The sequence below is a fragment of the Perna viridis genome, chromosome 7, assembly GCF_037379345.1.
Source record: "Perna viridis isolate PV_CMFRI_1.1 ecotype Kerala chromosome 7, ASM3737934v1, whole genome shotgun sequence".
Lineage (NCBI taxonomy): Eukaryota > Metazoa > Mollusca > Bivalvia > Mytilida > Mytilidae > Perna > Perna viridis.
Window position 1 is genome coordinate 1,485,360 of NC_142451.1, and position 20,432 is coordinate 1,505,791.

At 31.9% G+C, this 20,432-nt stretch overlaps 1 protein-coding gene across 12 annotated transcripts in view; it reads right to left on the reverse strand.

Moving 5' to 3' along the window:
• LOC148610894 (CLIP-associating protein 1-B-like) overlaps positions 1 to 20,432 on the reverse strand; it is a 75,343-nt gene that overhangs the window by 24,458 nt on the left and 30,453 nt on the right. For 11 of the 12 annotated variants that reach the window (XM_088590773.1, XM_088590763.1, XM_088590771.1 and 8 more), the window contains 12 exons: positions 9,903 to 10,049; positions 9,522 to 9,560; positions 8,644 to 8,714; positions 6,987 to 7,079; positions 6,444 to 6,589; positions 5,932 to 6,067; positions 4,206 to 4,276; positions 3,623 to 3,760; positions 3,131 to 3,328; positions 2,693 to 2,754; positions 1,406 to 1,426; positions 610 to 900 (listed from right to left, as the gene is read on the reverse strand). In XM_088590773.1, the coding sequence (XP_088446899.1) occupies positions 610 to 900; positions 1,406 to 1,426; positions 2,693 to 2,754; positions 3,131 to 3,328; positions 3,623 to 3,760; positions 4,206 to 4,276; positions 5,932 to 6,067; positions 6,444 to 6,589; positions 6,987 to 7,079; positions 8,644 to 8,714; positions 9,522 to 9,560; positions 9,903 to 10,049 (1,413 nt within the window). The remainder of the gene's footprint in view (positions 1 to 609; positions 901 to 1,405; positions 1,427 to 2,692; positions 2,755 to 3,130; positions 3,329 to 3,622; positions 3,761 to 4,205; positions 4,277 to 5,931; positions 6,068 to 6,443; positions 6,590 to 6,986; positions 7,080 to 8,643; positions 8,715 to 9,521; positions 9,561 to 9,902; positions 10,050 to 20,432) is intronic. The other variant, XM_088590772.1, reaches the window with a different exon arrangement.

Consider the following 20,432-nt stretch of genomic DNA (forward strand, 5'->3'; position numbering starts at 1 on the left):
TACAGAGCAGGTACATTTTCCCACAGGTTATCAAAGTCATTTCTTAAGGGTCATAATTACAATTTGGAAAATATTACTTAGACTGGCTGTAACCACACCAATTGCAGAAATAAAGGAAAAACTTTATGACAAAATTGTTCCACATTGATACATTTCAATCTGCATTTTTTCAATGAAAATCAACTCTGAACTTTAAAAAGCTCTATGTCACAATCAAAATACATTAACTTAGTTACATCACTCAGGATTAGACAACCATCAAATCCATCCAAAAATTAACAAAACATCTTAGATTTAATAATGTAAACCATTCTAACATTGGGTACAAACCATGCCATGACCATTCCCTGATCACATGCATCCATATCCTTTCATCACCTTAAGCCATGCAATTGAACAATTATCAACCATTAATTCAGCAAGAAGTGTACCCTAAAGATAGGCAAATCTAGAAACAAAAATAAGTAAAGGCCCATGCTTAACCTCATACCATTTAATCCTATATAAAAAAAATCTGTGGTAAAAACAAAAATGTTGATTTTATTAGTGACCAAACTTTCATTTTTCATGCCTCAGGCACCATTCTCAAAACAAGTTAAAATTCCTTACGCAGTGAGTTATACGTTGAGTTATAAGATGACATATGATTTGGAGTTGTTCTCCCTGTAACTGATGATGTTGGGGTCATACGTCCTGAGATTGAAGACGTTGGGGTCATTCGGCCAGAGATTTGAGATGTTGGTGTCATGCGACCAGACATTGACACCGGAGTTGTCCTTCCTGATGTTGTATTTGTACGTCGATTACGGGGTGTTGTAGCATATGGATTGTTTAAATCTGCTGCACTGTTGGAGCGCCCAATTCTACGCCCATATAAATCGTAAAGAGGTTTGTCAAGGTCTGAAAGTTATCACCAGACATAAAACAAACATATTAACAGAAATAAATGTTATAAAAGGAAGAAAAAGAAAATTAAATTGTACATGTATAAAATTAATAAATTTTAATAGAGTCATAAGGTAAAAGGATACAGAAAAGCAGCTCTCAGCAATGATTGAACAGAAAAAAAACATATCATTATTACCTGTCTACTTCAGTTCAAACATTTGCAAAATTTTAGATGCAGCAAAACATTATCACATTTTTAAGATGCCAAGACTTTCAACCAATTCTGCATGCATTAATTTGACAAATTTCCTTCATTTAAAAAAAAAAAAAAAAAACAATGATGTGTTTTTTATCTGCCAATCAATGCTTAGCTTCATGCTAAGAAAGGGTAAAAGTTGAAGAGAAAGGAATACATTAGTATGTGAAAGGCTATAGGCCAAACCACAGCAATAGCTGGTATGGATGTAAAAGCACTCAACTGATAGCATGTCACATGGGAGTCATGTGATCACCTTACCTTTAGGAGTGTCATCCAAATCTGGACGTGAAAGTGAAAGAAGAAAGTCAACAGAGTACATGCAAACACAAGCACAAAGGATAAATAAAATGCAGACAATTCAGTGGAAGGGGTTTTTGTCAAAAAATGGGAAATCTAGACCTATGATGTAAATATAATTTGGGTTAGGGACATAACAATTATCTTTCCAACTCAAATTCTTTCATGCAAATAGTCAAGTATAAGATTAACAGTAGTACTTTACTTATCACTATGGAAATATATTGATCAATACAAAAATGTGTTCAACTGATCAAGTCTCTCACGAAGGAGATTTTATACAAAGGTGCTTGTCAGTAAATTTGTTTTCTGTTCTTCAAATCATTTAAAGGTTGATATACTTCTATTATGTATACACATATTGACCCTCCTGAAAGGTAGAATAATCCTGAACCAGGTAGTATACACCTATTGACCCTCCTGCAAGGTAGAATTATCCTGAACCAGGTAGTTCCTTTTCCCACAGATAAGATATGATGCACACATTCATACTACCAGGTGCCTATTGCACTGTTAATTAATTCATATGAAACAATTGAAATGATCAACCTTATTAATAATATTTCTAGAGCTCAAAGCTTTGAAGCATACTAGTTAGGTACCAATTCACTATTGTTAGTTCTCAAAACTTCTGATTCTATTCTACCATTATCTGTATAAATCATAGACTTATGTGGTATACTTCCATAAACAGACACCATGTAATTGGACTTATTCAGAAATTCAATTTCAATCCCCATCTTCTTCAAGATTTGCATCATCTAAAGGTATATGTGTAACTGGAAATCAAATTACTTTACTTCCATTACAATACTATATAAAATATAAATGAGATCTTAACAACGATGAAATAAAAATCAACATTTTTATACAAATATCTTCATCGCCATTTGAAATGAGATAATTTTAAAGCATTGGTCAATCAAAGACTACACTAAGATAAATGGTGTCTGTTTTCAGAAACTTTAAATTTTCATGCTAGTATGGACTATAATTTGATCACTGCCACATGCAAATTTGTCTTTGATACCACCATTTTTTAAAAATAAATAAACCTGTTTACCATTTGTTAAAATCAGTACTTTAAAAATTCATTAATTTGAAGACTTACAGCATTGTACAGTTATAATATTATAGAACTCACCACATTAAAATTTAAGCCAATTTTCATCTTGGATTAAAAACCAAATATTGATTTTAAAAAAAAATGAATATACACATTAAGCATTAAATGTAATTGTGTTTTACCTGCTCCACCTGTATCACTGCTGGCAGAACTAAACTTTGAATGTTTCTTCTTTCCTATTCTCCTGTAATCAATAAACAGAACATATCCTGGTTATCTCCCTTCACTTCTCATTCAACAAGTCTCGAACATTGAATTCAGAAATATTTTCTTAAGAAAAAAGACATCTCCTCTAAATAAAATATCATTTCTTGAGGGAAAATAAATAGCCATAGTACTTCAATTTCTGTTGGTTTTTCTAAAACATTAAAAACAAATTACCATAGAATTCTGTGAAGGAATGCAATTAATTGCCATTACAGTGCATTTTGTTATATTTCTATTTCAGACCATGTTAAAAAAAAATTTGGAAGATGAACTCTGAAATAAATCAAATAACAGGTTTAGATACATTACAAAATTTTGACGACTTTTTACTAATAGGGCAATAGCCTGCTTACCCTAGGGTACTTGAGTCAAATCCTCTGTCAGTACTGTGTGATCGAGGTCGTGAGGTCAACCCTTCGGCACTATTTAATGAGTTATTGCTTGAGGATCCACTGAGTTCACCTCTAATTTGTTTTTGTTTGGCTGGCTCCAAGGAATTTAACAAAGCATCAGCCTGATCTTTAAAATGGTCAGCAAATCCCCAAAAGGCTCTGAAAATAACGAAGCAGAATTTATATATTTAATCACATATTTAAACCCTATATTTCCTGATTCATATAATTAAAGGTACCAAAACTTGGAAGAAAAAGTCAAAGCTATCACCATCATTACATATTTCATTAACTTACTTTTTAGAAAATGCCCTAGCTTAAAGTGAGATCATTCATTAGTAACTTAATTTCTAGAGAATGCCCTCACCTCAGCGAGAGAGATGATACATTACAAACCTACTTTCTAGAGAATGCCCTCACCTCAGCGAGAGAGATGATACATTTCAAACTTACTTTCTAGAGAATGCCCTAGCTTCACTATCAGCATCATTAATTCCTTTCTTTAAGGCATCTTGAAGATTGGCAATCTGTTTTTCTAATACATGTGTTGACCATGTGTGTAAAATTTGGTTTAAAAATTCACAGGAAGTCCTGAAATAAAGACATCTTCAACTACTTTTTTTAATTAAAGTACATTCTAATTCAAATGAAGTCTAAGTTAAAAAATTTTAAAAACCCATGATGACGAATGCGACTGTGCCATTATTTATACATGCACAATTTTTTTGTGGTCGCATAAAAACCCAAGGCATTTCCAATAACATACACACTAAGACCTCTGAGCAATAATACAGATTTAATTTGCAATTTCATCACCTTTGAAAGTTTTTTATTTTTTTTTTCTAACAGCTTATGACATTACCTAGAGCTTTGTGTGAAACCTGCAATCTGTTCCTTTTACACATACAAATTTCTTTGTATGAGTAAAGCACTGAAAGCACAGTCCATGTGTTTCAAGAAATTAAAATTTTCAAAAATTCTTATCTCATGTGGATAGCAAAAAATAAAGACAGAGAATAGATACAGCATTACTTACCGTCTAATGGTACTGGATTTAGATGTCATCCCTGATGTGATGAATGGTATTAATCTATGGGAATGAGTGTACTGAAAATAAAAAAAAAACATCACTGGCATTGATAGGTTATCACCAGAAAGATTGTTTTGACCACAAGGTCATCACTTCTCAATATAAATATTACACACACAGCTGAGTAGCAGAAATTTCTCACTTAACGTTTTAGACTTTGATATAGATGCATGATTCAAAGCATCCATTCCAAAAAAAAGGTGCAAACTTTCATTCATTGGATAAGGATCAAGATCAGGAAAAAAAACCCACAAAAAACATGTGATCAGCAGAGTTTTTTTAATACCAGGAATTAACAAGTAAGACAACCAGTTGGAAGTTACAATTATGTACTTACTTTAACATTACGATAAATATTATACCTATATAATGAACTGTATTGAGACAATGCCTGACTTACCTGTATAATGAATCCTATTGAGACAATGCCTGACTTACCTGTATAATGAATCGTATTCAGACAATGCCTGACTTACCTGTATAATGAATGTATTGACCCAATGCCTGACTTACCTGTACAGTGAAACTTCTCCCAAACAGCCACCACTGGGACAAAAAAAAATGGCCAGTTTATGGGGGTGGCCGGTTTTGTGAAAAATAGCAATGAATTCTAACAGCTGTTTCCTTTAATGTCTTCTATAACCCTACATATTGTCAGTTTGTTGGTCGAGACATGTTTAATGCCGATTAAAAACTTTTGGCCTTTTATTACATTTCCAAGCTTGCATTATTTGTAAATGATTTGATTTTACAAATGGTACTGCCGACAAAATAATGTTCAGGGTTTTGAAAGAATATGTATTAAAGATCAAAGGGCTTTTGATGGTAATTAATCATTTGTATTGTTTTCCTAAATTACCCATCAACAAAGTCTAATAGTTTCACCCCTGTGTTGTTTTGCCTTGGGTTCAGGTCACATTAATTGACAGTTAAAAGATCATAAAGATCGTACTATTAAATGACCCCGGTTGCCTGACATGTGTACACACCAATTAACAGCCAAAATGTAATGTCTGGATTAATACTTCTTGTTTAAATTACTGTGCCCTTCAATTATCATCTGTCCACTGATGAAATGCAAACCTGTCAGTGAATGAATTATTAATTACTTAAATTATGTAATCATTTACAATTTTGTTGACACATTTATTACAGGTGAACAATAACCGGGCGGCCGTAATTGAGAGGTTGTTTTCATTTAAAAGACGTAGCTAAAACTCTGAAAATTGGCTGATGTACAGCTTTAGGGAGCGGCCAGTCTATTGAAGACAAAACACACAGGTTTTAAGGTATATCAGCAGGGACTTTTGAAATGGCCAGTTTGAAGGGAAGACCGGTTTTCTGAGGGTCTGGTTTGGAATGGTTTCACTATATAATGAACCGTATTGAGACAATGCCTGACTTACCTGTATAATGAATCCTGTTGAGACAATGCCCGACTTACCTGTATAATGAATCCTGTTAAGACAATGCTTGACTTACCTGTATAATGAATCCTGTTGAGACAATGCCTGACTTACCTGTATAATGAATCCTGTTGAGACAATGCCTGACTTACCTGTATAATGAATCCTGTTGAGACAATGCCTGACTTACCTGTATAATGAATCCTGTTGAGACAATGCCTGATTTACTTGTATCATAAATCCTGTTGAGACAATGCCTGACTTACCTGTAAAATGAATCGTATTGATACAATGCCTGATGTAGCCATAACTTTAGCACTGTTTGGTATCAAGTTGATCAGATGGTTCATTTGAGATTCAGCGAAGTGATCAAATTTACTCCCCAACTGTTGAGACATATACCTGAAAATTAACAATGTCTTTCATTACAAGCAGAATAAACTTGAAATACATATTTACTATAGAACAAACTTTAATATTAGAACTGCACCTAGTCACCCAGGATTGACTTGTCAAAAATTCTGCTATAGAAAGACTTTATGTTTCACGCTATACCTGCATTTCATGACATTTACATAAACTCCTTCATGAAAACGACAACATTCCATCCTACCATTTTATTTACTTTGATTATTGATCAAAAGACCTTCCTAAAATCCAAAATTTTGGTAATGTGATAATTCATGATAATTATAAAAGATGTTCTCAGTTTGGAATGTTTCAATATGCACAGCAAATTGTGAATTTCTGATCTCAATATAACATTAAAAGTACTTACGCTATGGTAATACAAGCTTCTCTGCAAATCTGAGAGCGAAGATCACGGGTACAAACTGCAAATGCAGGTTCAAGACTCCGTAACAAATGGTAGAACTCATCATACTGATACCCTCCTTGTACTATCACAGACCGTATTTGTTTTATCTGTTAAAGAAAAACATTCAATAATAAGTATACTATTGGAAACTTACCAATATAATATCATCTATTACATTTAGTTTCATGGGTAAAAGAACTTTTTTTTAAAACTTTAAACTTTCTATATCTGATTTTCTCTACCATTAATATCTATTATAGAAATGCAACAGAAATGTCATAAATTATTTGAAATTTTTGCAAGAATCCTTAATTAATGTGGAAAAAAATTCAAGGCAAAAAAATTACAAGTTTCAATCAATTTTAAATGACACATCTGATGTAACAATCCTGTATGCTAATCTGAAGCAAGAAACTGTTAATTTGGTGCAAATGAGAACCAATACTTTCTATAAGAAATTATTATAAACTTTATAAGGGCTATAAATATAAAGATAGTTCTTACAGCTTCATTTCTTTTCTCCCAATCCTTTTTATCATCAGAGAGAATTTCTTTGTTTTTATTCATTACATCTGTTAGGTCCCGTACAGAAAATATCTATAAAACAACGTCATAATAAATCTATTAACTAAAATATCACTGTAATCATCAGATGGAGATAATAAATCTTAAACAGTGATGTTACATATTAATATGAAGTTGCACGTCGTACTAGGTATACTCCCACTTGTACAGGAATTTGATACCAGAGAGCCCAAAATGGCTAACAACACAAGCCCCATCTATATAAAGTCACACACCAAATTTGAAATAAATCCATCCATTGAAAGCCAAGATGACAGCAACAAAATTAGTATGGATGTATAGGGTGATTCTAATATATCGTCCACTGGTGAAGTGGAGTTATAATAAATACTTCCCAATATCGGTTCCTCAACTTTATCCTTTGTTTTATGTTACTTTTCCAGTTAAAATCTAATAGAATCTTCAATATAAAGTAACAATCACTTCTATCACAGTGTGGGAAACCACCGCTCGCCAGCTTGCCAAATACGAGTAGATGTGTAATTTGGTGAGTTCTCATTAGCTTACACTCGTCAATTTGGCGACCATCATTTGATTGGCGAGTTCCAAGGAAAGTTAACTAGCCAACCGGTTATTTAGTAAAACATCCGTTAACATCATAGTATTACATTAAAAATATGTTCCCTACATTTTAAGAAGTTTAGCTTGAATATGTTAAGTGAATTTTGGCATGATATGCACAATTTTATTGACTTGTAAAGCATTGTTTACGATCTGCCATTTTAATTTCCGGTAAACGGTTCCGATCTCATATTAGTATTCAAATGAGATTATCTGGGTATTTTATAAAATGTTACCTTGCAAATTCGTTGTTTATTGTCAAAATAAAAATGAACAAGAAGCAAATGATGAATCTGTTGTAATATAATTTTATTTTTAAAATATGAGTTCAGAAATGGAGTACTTATTTTAATACTGTAAAGTACATGAAAAAATTCAATAGGAGGGAATATTTGAAAATGGAAAAGTTTCTGATAAATTTAAAAGCAAATAAAAAGATAGTTGAAGAAAGAAAAGGAAAGGCAGAAGATAGTCAAATCCAAGAGAAAACAGATGGTAGTAGAGAAAAAACAAAAAAATGTGAAGAGCATAGACATTTTTTGAATGAATGGAAATAATTTGGCTAGTTGAATTTATATCTGGCTAGCAAGATCAATATTCCATTAGCCAGAATGGCAAGTTGGGAAAAAAATGGTTTCCCACACTGCTACCACATGGTTTTAAGGCAGTTTAGAGATTGATGTTCTATAAATGCTATAAAAATGCATGTAAAGTGGACTTATTACAGCTAATTATCAATTTAAATTTGTTTTTGGTTGTAAAGAGAATTTACTTTTTAATTTTATAATTAATAGTGCTGATAAAAATAGAACCTTAATCTACAAGCAGCTGATTCCTACAATCAACAGTTAAACTTTAATAATTTTTAGGTAATGCTGAAAAATTTAAATGCTTAACTTCCAACATTGTAGTGATATGAGTCAGTTATTAACCACATGTTGAGTAGAATAAGGTTAATAAAAGGAATTACAGAGAATAAAATGAGACTTTCTTGTCAACCTTGTGAAATAGTTACCTGTACTTTAGGAACATCTTCAAATGATTTAATGAAGGTCTCCTCATCCACTGCACCTGAGCCTGAAGACACTGAAATAAAAACACAAAAGCTTTATTACTGTTTAACAAACAAATCTAGAATATTGCATCAAAAGGTGATATACATGTATTAGCTTCCATCATGGTTGTTGCTATTAGTTTCACTTGTCTCTTTTCAATGGGCTAAATCACAGCGAAGCTTGTTTGAATTTTGAATAATGAAATTCTGTGTAAACCAGACAACAATCAGTTTTATTGCATTCAGAACCTTTGTAAATCGAACTCTTATCTTACTAAACATTCCTTTAGTCTGGAAAGGGTTTAGTTTAGACAGGTCTAACAGTATACCATTTTGAATTATTTCAAGTGAAGCTATGAATCAGTATTAGAACTTAAAGTTAACAGATAAAATGTTATCAAATTCATTTCAGGAAGTCTAGAACTTTGTAATAAAACTGATGATAAGACAACAGCAAGTTTGAAGGATTCCATGCACCACCCTCTAAAACTACCACTAGGGGGAGGAAAACAGGAAGAAGATTCAGAATTACTAACTATGGTAAAATTGATAAAAAAAAATCATGATTTAAAATTTTCTTTAAAATTTGAGAATCGCTGATCTGCTCATATCTAAAAAGAACATCTTTATGTCAATTACTTCTTAAAACAAGAACATTATAAATTTACTTACATACTTAATAGTATCAATTATTAATCAATATTAATGAATAGTCAATAAAATTATTATTTTAATTATAGCAAAACTTCCCGATGTAATCTATCAACTACTTGGACAAAATAGACAGTAAACACATGGTAAAGGTGACCAAACACAGAGACAGGTGCACACATAGTTACCTGGTCCAGAAATGGAACGACGACGTTGGAGTGAGCTCCCTTTAATGAAACATGTTGTTAGTAATATGAGAAGCTGTTAGGTGCTTTAATGAGAAATGATACGGAAGTCATGAAACTGCCTAATGTTTCTACCATGGATCTACCAATGGGATAAAGCCAAACACAACTATGTTATGCATTTTATTAAATAATTTTATGAGCATTACATGTATCAATTGTTTATTTAAAAAAAAAAAATAAGGATTCCTTATTTGAATTTATAAATTTTAAAATGTGTAGCAGGTACTATGTTAAACAGGAACCAACTTACTCTTAGAACTTCAAATCTAATTCACAGACAAAGACCATCTACAATAATAATAACAGTATGTTCCTCCATACCTGAAGAAGACTTTGCAGGGAGACTACTCTTTCTGAATGTTGAACTAGAACCAGAAGTTGATGAATTAACACGTTTGGCCTGAAGTACTTTAGTAGAAGTTGGACGGGCAAAATCTGTTTCATCATCACCACCTCGACTACTTGGAGCTAAAAATAGAAAGGAAATACTATCAACCATTTAAAAACAAAGACATATTCAATCAATAAAATAGTTTTATAGACTACTGCTCACTCAATTGAATTTTTCAAGTTTTAAAGTTATTTAAGACAAAATCAACGAGCCTATTATTTTATACTAGACTGGAGCCATGTCATGTCATTCTTGCAGACAGTGAATCTTATTTTATACTAGACTGGAGCCATGTCATGTCATTCATGCAGACAGTGAATCTTTAAACTGTTAAGTTTATACTTATGTTACACATCTCTCGTGTAATAAGACCATTTATTTGTTAGAGAAAACAGAAATTGTACAGAGGGTTGAGGGAACAGGTTCTCATTTACGCCACCCTCTTTTTGGGCTAATGCTACTATGTTCCTCTTCAAAATACATGTAGAAGATGAACTATGCAACTGTACTTACTGGTCTGATTTTGCTTATTATTTCTTAATTTGGAACAAATTACCCTGATTAAATAATAAAATTAGATAGTAGTTTCAGACTTGATTTTGTAGATTGATTCATTGATTTTATCTTGTGATTTTAAGATTAGTTTATACCCTTGAATTATTCTTTTTTCATTTAATTTTTCATTGATTTACTTTCGAAATAGAACATTTAATTTTCAATAAATAAGTGGCCAAAATGGGTTCCCCTAACAAAGTAGAAACCCTAACATGCTTTTGTCTTTGCACAAATGTACTTCTAAATTTTTATTATCTCTGAATTATCTAACTTTCGAGTTGTGTTTATTAGTTAACTGCATTAAATCAGCGATAATTATAATTTCCCGTATTTTAAATGTACAAAAATGCTGTTTTATGTGGCAAAAATGGTCTGTAAAAATAGTATAAAGAAATATGAGTAAAATTAAGGGTAGGAACTTTAAAAGAGATGTTTACTCTAGTTTACACACAGGAAGTAAACAGTAATTTCTTTGTGATTAGAGTGGTCTCCCCTTTGTAATTATTTAGTGTGCTGTAATTAGTTGGATTGTTATAATTACATCCACATGTCTTCAGGGGTAAAACATGTAATAATCTGACAGATGGTACAACAAATCTCAATGTTTAATTGTATTACTTCTACAGATATTCAAGCAAGGTAAAGATATTTGAGCAAACTTTTTCATGCTTATGTAAATTTCTTCTTCCAAGTCAGTGAAATAAGTAATAAATATCAAACAAATACTGACAAATAAATAAAATAATCCATATTTCACTTAAACCAGTGAAAAAAACAGTAAAAACTGTCTTAGAAGTTAAACAATAAAACACCTAAGCTGTCTCAACCAAACCCTGTTTCCTTTTCATAGTGAGTTAAGCTGCCTGTGTTGACAGACACCATACAGCCACACCTCTCTCTCTAAACTATAGCTCCTTACTTTCCACAGATTCACTATCAACATTGATAATCTTCATCTTGATTTACCCTTTCTTTCCTATGATATACTTCATACAATTTCAAGTCACCTGTCCAAACCAATAAATGTACCTCTTGACTGCATCCCCTCTACCTCCAACCTCTTAAAAGTACCAAAGTCTTATATACTGCTTCACCATTTTATACTTGACAGTGTTCATACCCACCCTCTCCCCCTATAAATACCCTTCCCGTTTATGTACACTACCTTTTTTAGACACCAAGGTTTTATATTTCTGTATCAATTTGTCCTTGATAGTACTCATATTTTACAGTCACCTTCAAATCACAGTTTTAATTGTCACATTTTTACATTGAATCCAATTTTCTATAAATAATAGTATCCTCGCATATCTGCCAAACATAACATAGTTTTAGGTAGATGCCATATGTTTAACTAGCTTTCTCTGTGATGATATGGAATTTTCATTAACTAAACATAAATATCCTCAGGGTAAGAACTGTATTGAAATCTGCCAAGTCATCAAAGTTAGAACATCTATACTTCTTATATAATGAAATAGAGATGTGGTTAATCCAACATATATTTAACTCCAAGTTTTAATCAAAGATTTACAAAATCCCTGGTGCTAACAGACAATCCTGAGGTAAAACCTATTTTGCAGCATATTATGAAATAGATACCACCATTATCTTCACTTTTGATAAAGCTCATTTCCTTCTGTTTAAAAATAATTAAAGTAACTTTTAAGTGCAGAACAGAAAACATTCACTAAATTCTGTTTACAGGTCAACAAAACAAATATCAAAAGAAATGTTCCTCCGTATAACAAGTATATCCCTCAATTATATAACAGCCTCATCAGTAACAAGTCATACTGCGAGCCTGAACATTGAACAAAATCAAAGAAAACATTTAAGAAGAACAGACATTTTTTCAGGTAAATAGCACAACAATCCAAGGTATATCAGCTCAATAAACTATGTAATTCTAACACAATCACTAAGTCACACCAGCTCTATCAACTATGTCATTCCAGAGCTATCACTTCAGCTAACAATCAACAACTGCTAATTATACTGATCCTCTAAGTTATAACCAGTAGAATCATCACAATAATTATACTGATCCTCTGAGTTATAACCAGTAGATCATCACAATAATAACATTTAAACTAAAACAAAGCAATAAAAAGAATGACTCTGCAAAAACTAACGATTAACAACTATTCAAGAGTTTAACATCTCGCATGTTACTTTGATATAAGGGCAAACAAAGAGATCTCAAAGTTATAACACAACTTCCTTGAGAGCTCCTCACAGCAAATTCTCCTATACAGACAGACAAAGAGAAGGAATCTACAGTAATGGATTACTGCAGCATCAGCTGACAAGACATTTTAATAGTTATCTGTGGCCAGGTGTACACCAAGCAAATATTTAATTGTGTCAATCATATCTGTGCAGGGAATGGACAAATGTCAACACCACTAGGACATAGAATGCCTGCTGGACTTAGGCTGGTATCACTGACAGAACTTTTCATTTTCTTTATAAATCAACACTTCTTCAGAAATACATATGTACAGCTAAATGGAATGCTCCAGACTCATCAACAACTTCTGATTATCTATGATTACATTTTCCATATCAAATCATATTCATAGACATCTCAAATTATTTCTGTGTTGTAGCTGAGTCTTTTGAGAAGCTGTCTGATAAACATTAACCTCCATATCCTTTACAAAGGATCAGCTGTTGAGATGAAATCATTTTATCAGAATTTAGACAACATTATAACAGGGCAGCAGGTTACGTATTTCAACATCAAATCATTATATCAAAATGGTTGGATGTCTTTTATGAAAAATGCTTTTCAGTTGTTCTTTCATTAGGATGTGTATTTTTTTCCAATCAAAATTGATGTCTTAGCATCAAAGAAAAATCAAAATTTGATCTTGCTGCCAAAAATATCTTCATGATGTAAATTTTTGAAGTGGAAAAGGAGGTAAATGGAAATTATATGGTTCTTAACCAATGGTAAAAAGCTATGCATTTGTTTGGTTCCTTCATTGTCATGTGACAGACATGCTAATCACCATGTAAATCTATTCATTGAGCTCAACAATAATAAAAAACTGAAAAATAGACATGCTACCTCCATTCTAAACTTAACAGAAGGTGACTTCCCCCCTTTTATCTAATGCCATACCCCTCCCTACCCTCACTGATCTGAACAGTATAGCATGTGTATCTCCTAAAACAAGAGTTATATTAATTAGACAATATTCTGCCAGATGTTCAAAATAGAATCTGTAAGATGTGTAGAAGCCAATTAGACGTATGTCAATCACAAAACCAGTTATACACTTGTGTTTTATACCCATCAACTGCACATCAAATACACCAACATGATATTTGCTACACTTTTTTTCATTAGTTTGGATTTTAAGTAATTTATGCCAAGTTTAATAACAACTTATAATAAAACCAGCCTGAATATTAGAAATAAATACATACATTTACATTGGGAAATAGAGTTCATATCAAAATGGAATTTCAGATTTTGTGATATCACTAAATATTGGCACAAAAAATACTGTTCAGCAAAAACTGTGACCAAAATTGGACTGAAAACATCCTGAATAGAAATTCATAACATAATTCTCATATTACAACATTAAATTTGAACTTAGTTAAAATATCTAATTTACATATTTCATTACTAGCCATTAAATGATCTTCTTTGGTGTCTATTTGTACAGAAACCATGGGTTAGTGACATTTTCAGTTCAATAATTAAAGGTTTTATTACCACTTACCGAAGATAAATTCAAACCATAAAATCAGGTATAGGAATAGTTGTGAAGTCTTTGGGACATATCCAAGTTCATGCTGAACCATTACATCTTATTAACTATTGATATTTTTTTTATATTGCACTGATTTTTCCAAACATTATAGTAAAGATGTTCTCGTGTTTTCTCTGGTGATCTATTATAACAAAAAATAAATCAATGTGTCACAGTCTTTTTTTATTTCAAAATTAAGCCTTTCAGTCTTTTAACACATTTCCCAATAACCCAAGGAGCGATGTACTTGTTACTTCAGATACATCCTAGAACCAGAGAGATATATTAAGAGAAAAAGGAACAGAAATGGTGAAATGCAACATTGTATAACTGTTATAAAAATGGTAAATTAAGACTGACAGTAAAGCTTCCATATATAATAGAAACTGCTCTATGTATGGACAATAATAATTACTTCAATACTGGAACTATGACAAAGCAGACAAAAAATAGAACACCAATAAGAATGACCTACTGAGATCTAGTGATAAAGAAATAGAGGTTTAAACACTACTGATTATCCCCACTTGGCCTTAATACAAACCTAAATATCATACATTATCATTCATTCCTGTGGCTTTTTATTGTATTAATACACAAGGATCATTCTCACTTTATATTTTACAACTCTTTAAGTTTTGAAAGCTGAATTCACAACTTGAGGTAGTTTAAAATATAATTCACAAGGTTTTCGATTTATAATTTATGGAAAGTTTTATTACCACACTTGCTTCGGTGTAGAAAAAAAATATATAAAATCACCTAATATCGGAATTATAGTTTGTACCATATATAACTGTAATCCAATCCCATTCCCTGTTTTTTTTTCGGGGGTGAAATTTTATACACCTTCTAACTTACTAGGCCATAAGTACATTTCTTGTTACCCAAACAGAAGAATACTACTACTGGAACATTAAGTAGTAACAAGAGAAATGTATACACATTAAGATAAACCACTGATCCTTTACTGGTCACAGATAATACTAAGGCCATTCAAAGTTAATTCCTTGGTTCTTAGGCCATCTAAACTAATGAGAGACATTTCTCTTAACAATCACCACAGCAAAAACAAAAAATTATGATGGAGGTACTATAGTATTTTTATTTTACTGATATGGCAATTTAAAACAAATAATGAAGAAGAACAAAAATAGAATAGAGGGCCTGACAACCAAGAATGTATATCTACTTTGCCTAAGGTACTGTAAAACTACTTTTATATGTAGAAATAGATTTTAAAGGTTTGAGGAAATCTTCATTGGATCCTGAAATTTGTTACACTTTGATGTCCATTGATTATTTAAGTCTCCAATACAGAAATGACATTAAGTTTGTTTCCAGAGAACTGGAATACTGTAGACACTTTTACTCTACTTGTATTCATTTCTATATGGACACTGTTATAAATGTTATGAAAAACTGTCTACTGATTCTAATCTCCTAAAAACATAATAAAATGTCACAAGGGTCTTCTATTTAATTAACTGCATACATGATAGATATTCAGGACTACTAACTGTACATATGATAAACATTAAGCACATCTACACTAGATGCTTACAAATAACATTCTTTAATTCCAATCCAAATATTTTTGTTATTGACCTTGCAGTATATGCACTTTATGTGCAGTCAATTGTACAAACGAAAACATGACAAATTTTTATAATGTAACAGTTTGAAGACAACAACAATCTGATCTCTCAATTGTACTACGTGATCTGCTACAAGTATTGTTACATGTTCTGGCTCTGTAAATGTGCATTATTCTTCATGAGTTAATATTATGATAGAATCAACTGATCCTACAATACCATTCAGTTATTAAACCAAGAACTTTAATCCTTTTCTTAAAGTCTATCATTGTACACCATGTATTGTTCTGTGATAACCAAAGGAATCAAAGCTTTACTACAATGCTTTGTTAAATGATTTATTTTTATGTCATTTTTTTTAAAGCACAAACAAATGTCTAAGCTTATTCATGTTAATTCACAATTATTAATTAAGACAACTACACGTAGTATAAACAAGAAGTGGAGTGGAACAGAACTGGAATGAGTCCAGAATGTCAATATGCTTTAAAAACAGTAACATCTTATAATACAGAATTATGATTCTAAAATATGGTCTAAACATTATCACCTCAAACTTAAGCAAATTAGTTGCACAATGGTACTGATTGTTACATATAAGTGTACTGATTGTTATATATAAGTTTAAGACGTGGGCTGACAGGGTAAAATTGGTCTTTCACTCGAAAATGGTCATTTGTGTTCATGTTTGGCCATTTTTGGAGCAAGACAGGAACTGAAGGATATTTACCCCACAACTTATACCCTGTGGAGGCCAATGAAGCCATATAAGGTTCGTTACAGTCACTAGTGGGAGGTCAGGAGTCCCCTGGTCGATAAATCCTGTGAAAAAATGAGGATTTTTTTTTTTTTTTAACAAATTTTTGGCCAGAAGTAGTTAAAACAAGGTGTGGACATAGTTATGGTGGTGAGAGACATTATTCTTATTTAAATTCCAAGCAAAATAAAGCACTATAGATTATTTTGCCGCGACAAGGGGTGAAGAAATGAACCCTACTCCTAAAAAATTTCACTATTTTAGGCAGTGGAAACTCATGACCTCTTTTTTCAGCTCCCAAATCATCATTTTTTTTTTTAACAAACTCTACATAAAATAGCCTCATTTTAAAGCACAATCACGCTACTTGCAGATGGAAACAATTGTGCTTTTCTAGATGAAGATTTACACTGCCAGAAGCAATAAAGAGGGATTATGGCCAAGCCCAGATAAATCTGGGCGCAGCACAACAAGGGCTATAAATTCTTTTACATTCAGAGGTAATGCATTAATTATTGTGATTTTGTGATTTAAGTTGAAACCTTGATTTTGACAAAAGTCTCACATCAGTTAAAAATTAGATAATGATAGTCATAACTACTGCAATTAATGTCGGTTACATTTTTTGCAGAATTAAGTCATGACAAAAATTTCTGAATTTCTAATACATCTGTAAGTTGGTTGACGCAGACACCTTTTTTTCCAGAGCACTAAAGGACAGGTTGGGTCCATCAGTAAGAGTCTCTTATCACAAACTTAACACTCTCTTGGCTACTCTTTTGTACAGTGACAAGTCTCTGATGTAGAAATACAGAATATGACCGAAAGAAATGGAGATAAATCTAGACTAAGTCAATACATTAGTAATTGGGTGTCCTACATTCCAAAATGTTGACAAACATAGAATAGTTTGGACTAACACCAAGCATAATTTACAAGCGATTTACTATAGAAACATTAAGATAAAGTTATTATAGAGAATGTTGACACAGGATTTAAATATTATTATACATGAAATAGAAACATGGTTGATCTTAGAAGATGACCAAAGCTAAGGTTTAAACAAGGAATGTATGATCCTATCAAATATGTAGGACCTGTTTAATAACGAATTAGTTCACATTTATTCAAGAATTATTATTTTGTATCAATTCATCTGACTGTACCTACCAGTAAATTTAACATCTACAGTTTAAAAAGGCTTACTATGTCAATGTAACTAGTCACTGGCCTGTTTACATATTTATATTCACTTAAGACAAATGTTCTTTGGTGAGTCTTGTGCAGCAGTTTAATGTGTTGCATTTCATGAAGTCCTACTACACAGGCGAAACATAAGTTTTCATGATGAGTTGTGAACTTGTTCTTTACAAAAGTTTTTGGCAACAACACTAAAAAAAGAGGCCAATTTTAAGTCCACAGACGCCAGACATTCTAGTAATAGACTTGCCAAAATAAAAAAATCCAGGACCACCCATAAGTGCACAGGCACCATAACAGTTTACCTATTAAGTCATTATATAATCACAATGTTCTACAATTCATCTATTTAAGGCAACAAATGTAATTTATTAAATATACTAAGTTATAATTGTTACAAGATTTCTTTGCCTAATTAAACAGCTTTTCTTTATAAAGGTTTAACTTTTACTCTGAACAATTGGAGTATTATTGTTGTAAAACAACATTAAAATTATACATTGAATGGATTCCTTGTTAACTCTGTCTGAATGACTCCACATGCTGCATATCTTCTCTCATTCACAGAAGAAAAAAGCATACAACAAATTTTACATAAAAGGTAACATTCTGTTAGTTAGTCTATAGTATTATCATCGATTACTGGACTTGACAGACAACAGGTTGTCACCAAAGGATAAGGGATGATGCAGTGGTTTCATTGTAATTCTACAATAGTTACAGACAAACTAAGATCTGTTTGTCATACTGACATTATACTTATCTGTATATGTATAAATTTGAAAAGCATTATTTGAGCTATACCAGTAAGCATTATGCTTCTTCAAAATTATGGGGAGAACATTGCAATACAGCTTGCCAATACAAAATGAGTAAAAGATGAAACAAAAAAACAAACACATCCAGTATACATAGTTGTTCACACATTACTGATAACCCAGTATAAATTGGTGCATCAAAACAATATCAAAAAGATTAAAATCAGATTTTGCTCTGTCTGACATGAGATTTGCATGTAGACCAATGTTGACATGATTGTTAATGTCAACTGCTTTAAGTGTGGGACATTTGAGAGCCTTGAGGGATATATTTCACTCATTTTTCCTGCAGAAAGACATCATCTTTTGTAAAAAACTTTATATTTTGTAACTTTATATAAGACAAATTCATTTAGCCTTGAAGAAAGGAGTTTTTAGTACAAAACCACAAGAATTTGATAGAACTTGACACCAAAGCACATTTAAAACCCACAATAAAATGTTCACTTTTAACTACCTGTAAAAACCAAAGCCCTTCTGTAAAGTCATAACCAGAAAGCAAACTTACTGATTTTTGTCACTTTAGACTCAATATCTTTTCTGGTATCATAAATATTGCAATAACATATTAATTGGACTTTGAAGATAGTTTTTCCCTCTTCAGTAAATAATACCTTTAAGCTTTTTAAGTCTGCATCACTTCAAATTATCAAGATTCTGCTTATTCAAAATGACATCACCAATCCTATAAATATGGTTACCCTCCCCCCTCTTTTAACACAATAATACATTTTGTCTAGTCATACCATAAACTTCAATTCCTTATAAAAATACCTAGTACATCTTCCCTAAATAAAAACCTATACAGGAAGATTCTCCTCTGACTATCAGAATAATGTCAAAAAGCAACAGTCACCATTATAAACAGATAACATCTTCCCTTACAATGATGGGCAGGTCCTAGTAACTTCATTCTATCAGTCTTTGTCAATTTTCAATTTTAAAAATTTCTTCATTCAACTAAAAACTTGTAAATGGTTCATTGTATATCTATTTAGTTACAGAGATGTCATGTTTACTGATTACATGTACATGTATCCCTATCATGCCATGATTTGAAGAAAGTTTGTACAGTGTCAAATTAGCTATTTTTACACCATGCCTTGTAAAGTGACATTATTTTTTACAACTAGTCCCCATATGATGCATGGTGTTATTAATCAAACTAGACAAATGGCCCAACATGAATTTTAATGTTACTTTGCAACAACACAGGACACATTCCAAAATGAATTTTAATGGGGCAACTTGTTACAAAGGTCTGTAATTTCTTGAGGAGAATTTTAAGCCACATGCATACTGATTTATTATTACACTATAAGGAAGTGAAGCACATTAGAATCACATCCAGGACTCTGTCCAGGCTGTCCAATGAAAATTAAGACATATAATAGAAAAAGGAACAGATAAGGTGAAACACAACAAATTCATCATCGTATAACACCTATAAAATAGTATATACTTACAGAGACCACCAAAAGGTCTTCAATTAGTGTAAACACATCATTAAGTATGCTCTGAAAGGCCCGGACAACAAAAGTAATAAAATCCACAGTAACAGAACAATGACACTCCTTCAAATTAAACTAAAAAGTCAAATAACTACGCATAGACTCATTAATGACCAACATTGAAATTAGGGAGAAATCATTCATTTCCAACCAAGTGCATGCGCTGCAGACAACTTGGCAAATAGTGGACTAACATCAGAAATTGACAATATTAGATAATGGCAACAAAAATTAATCAAAAACATGATACA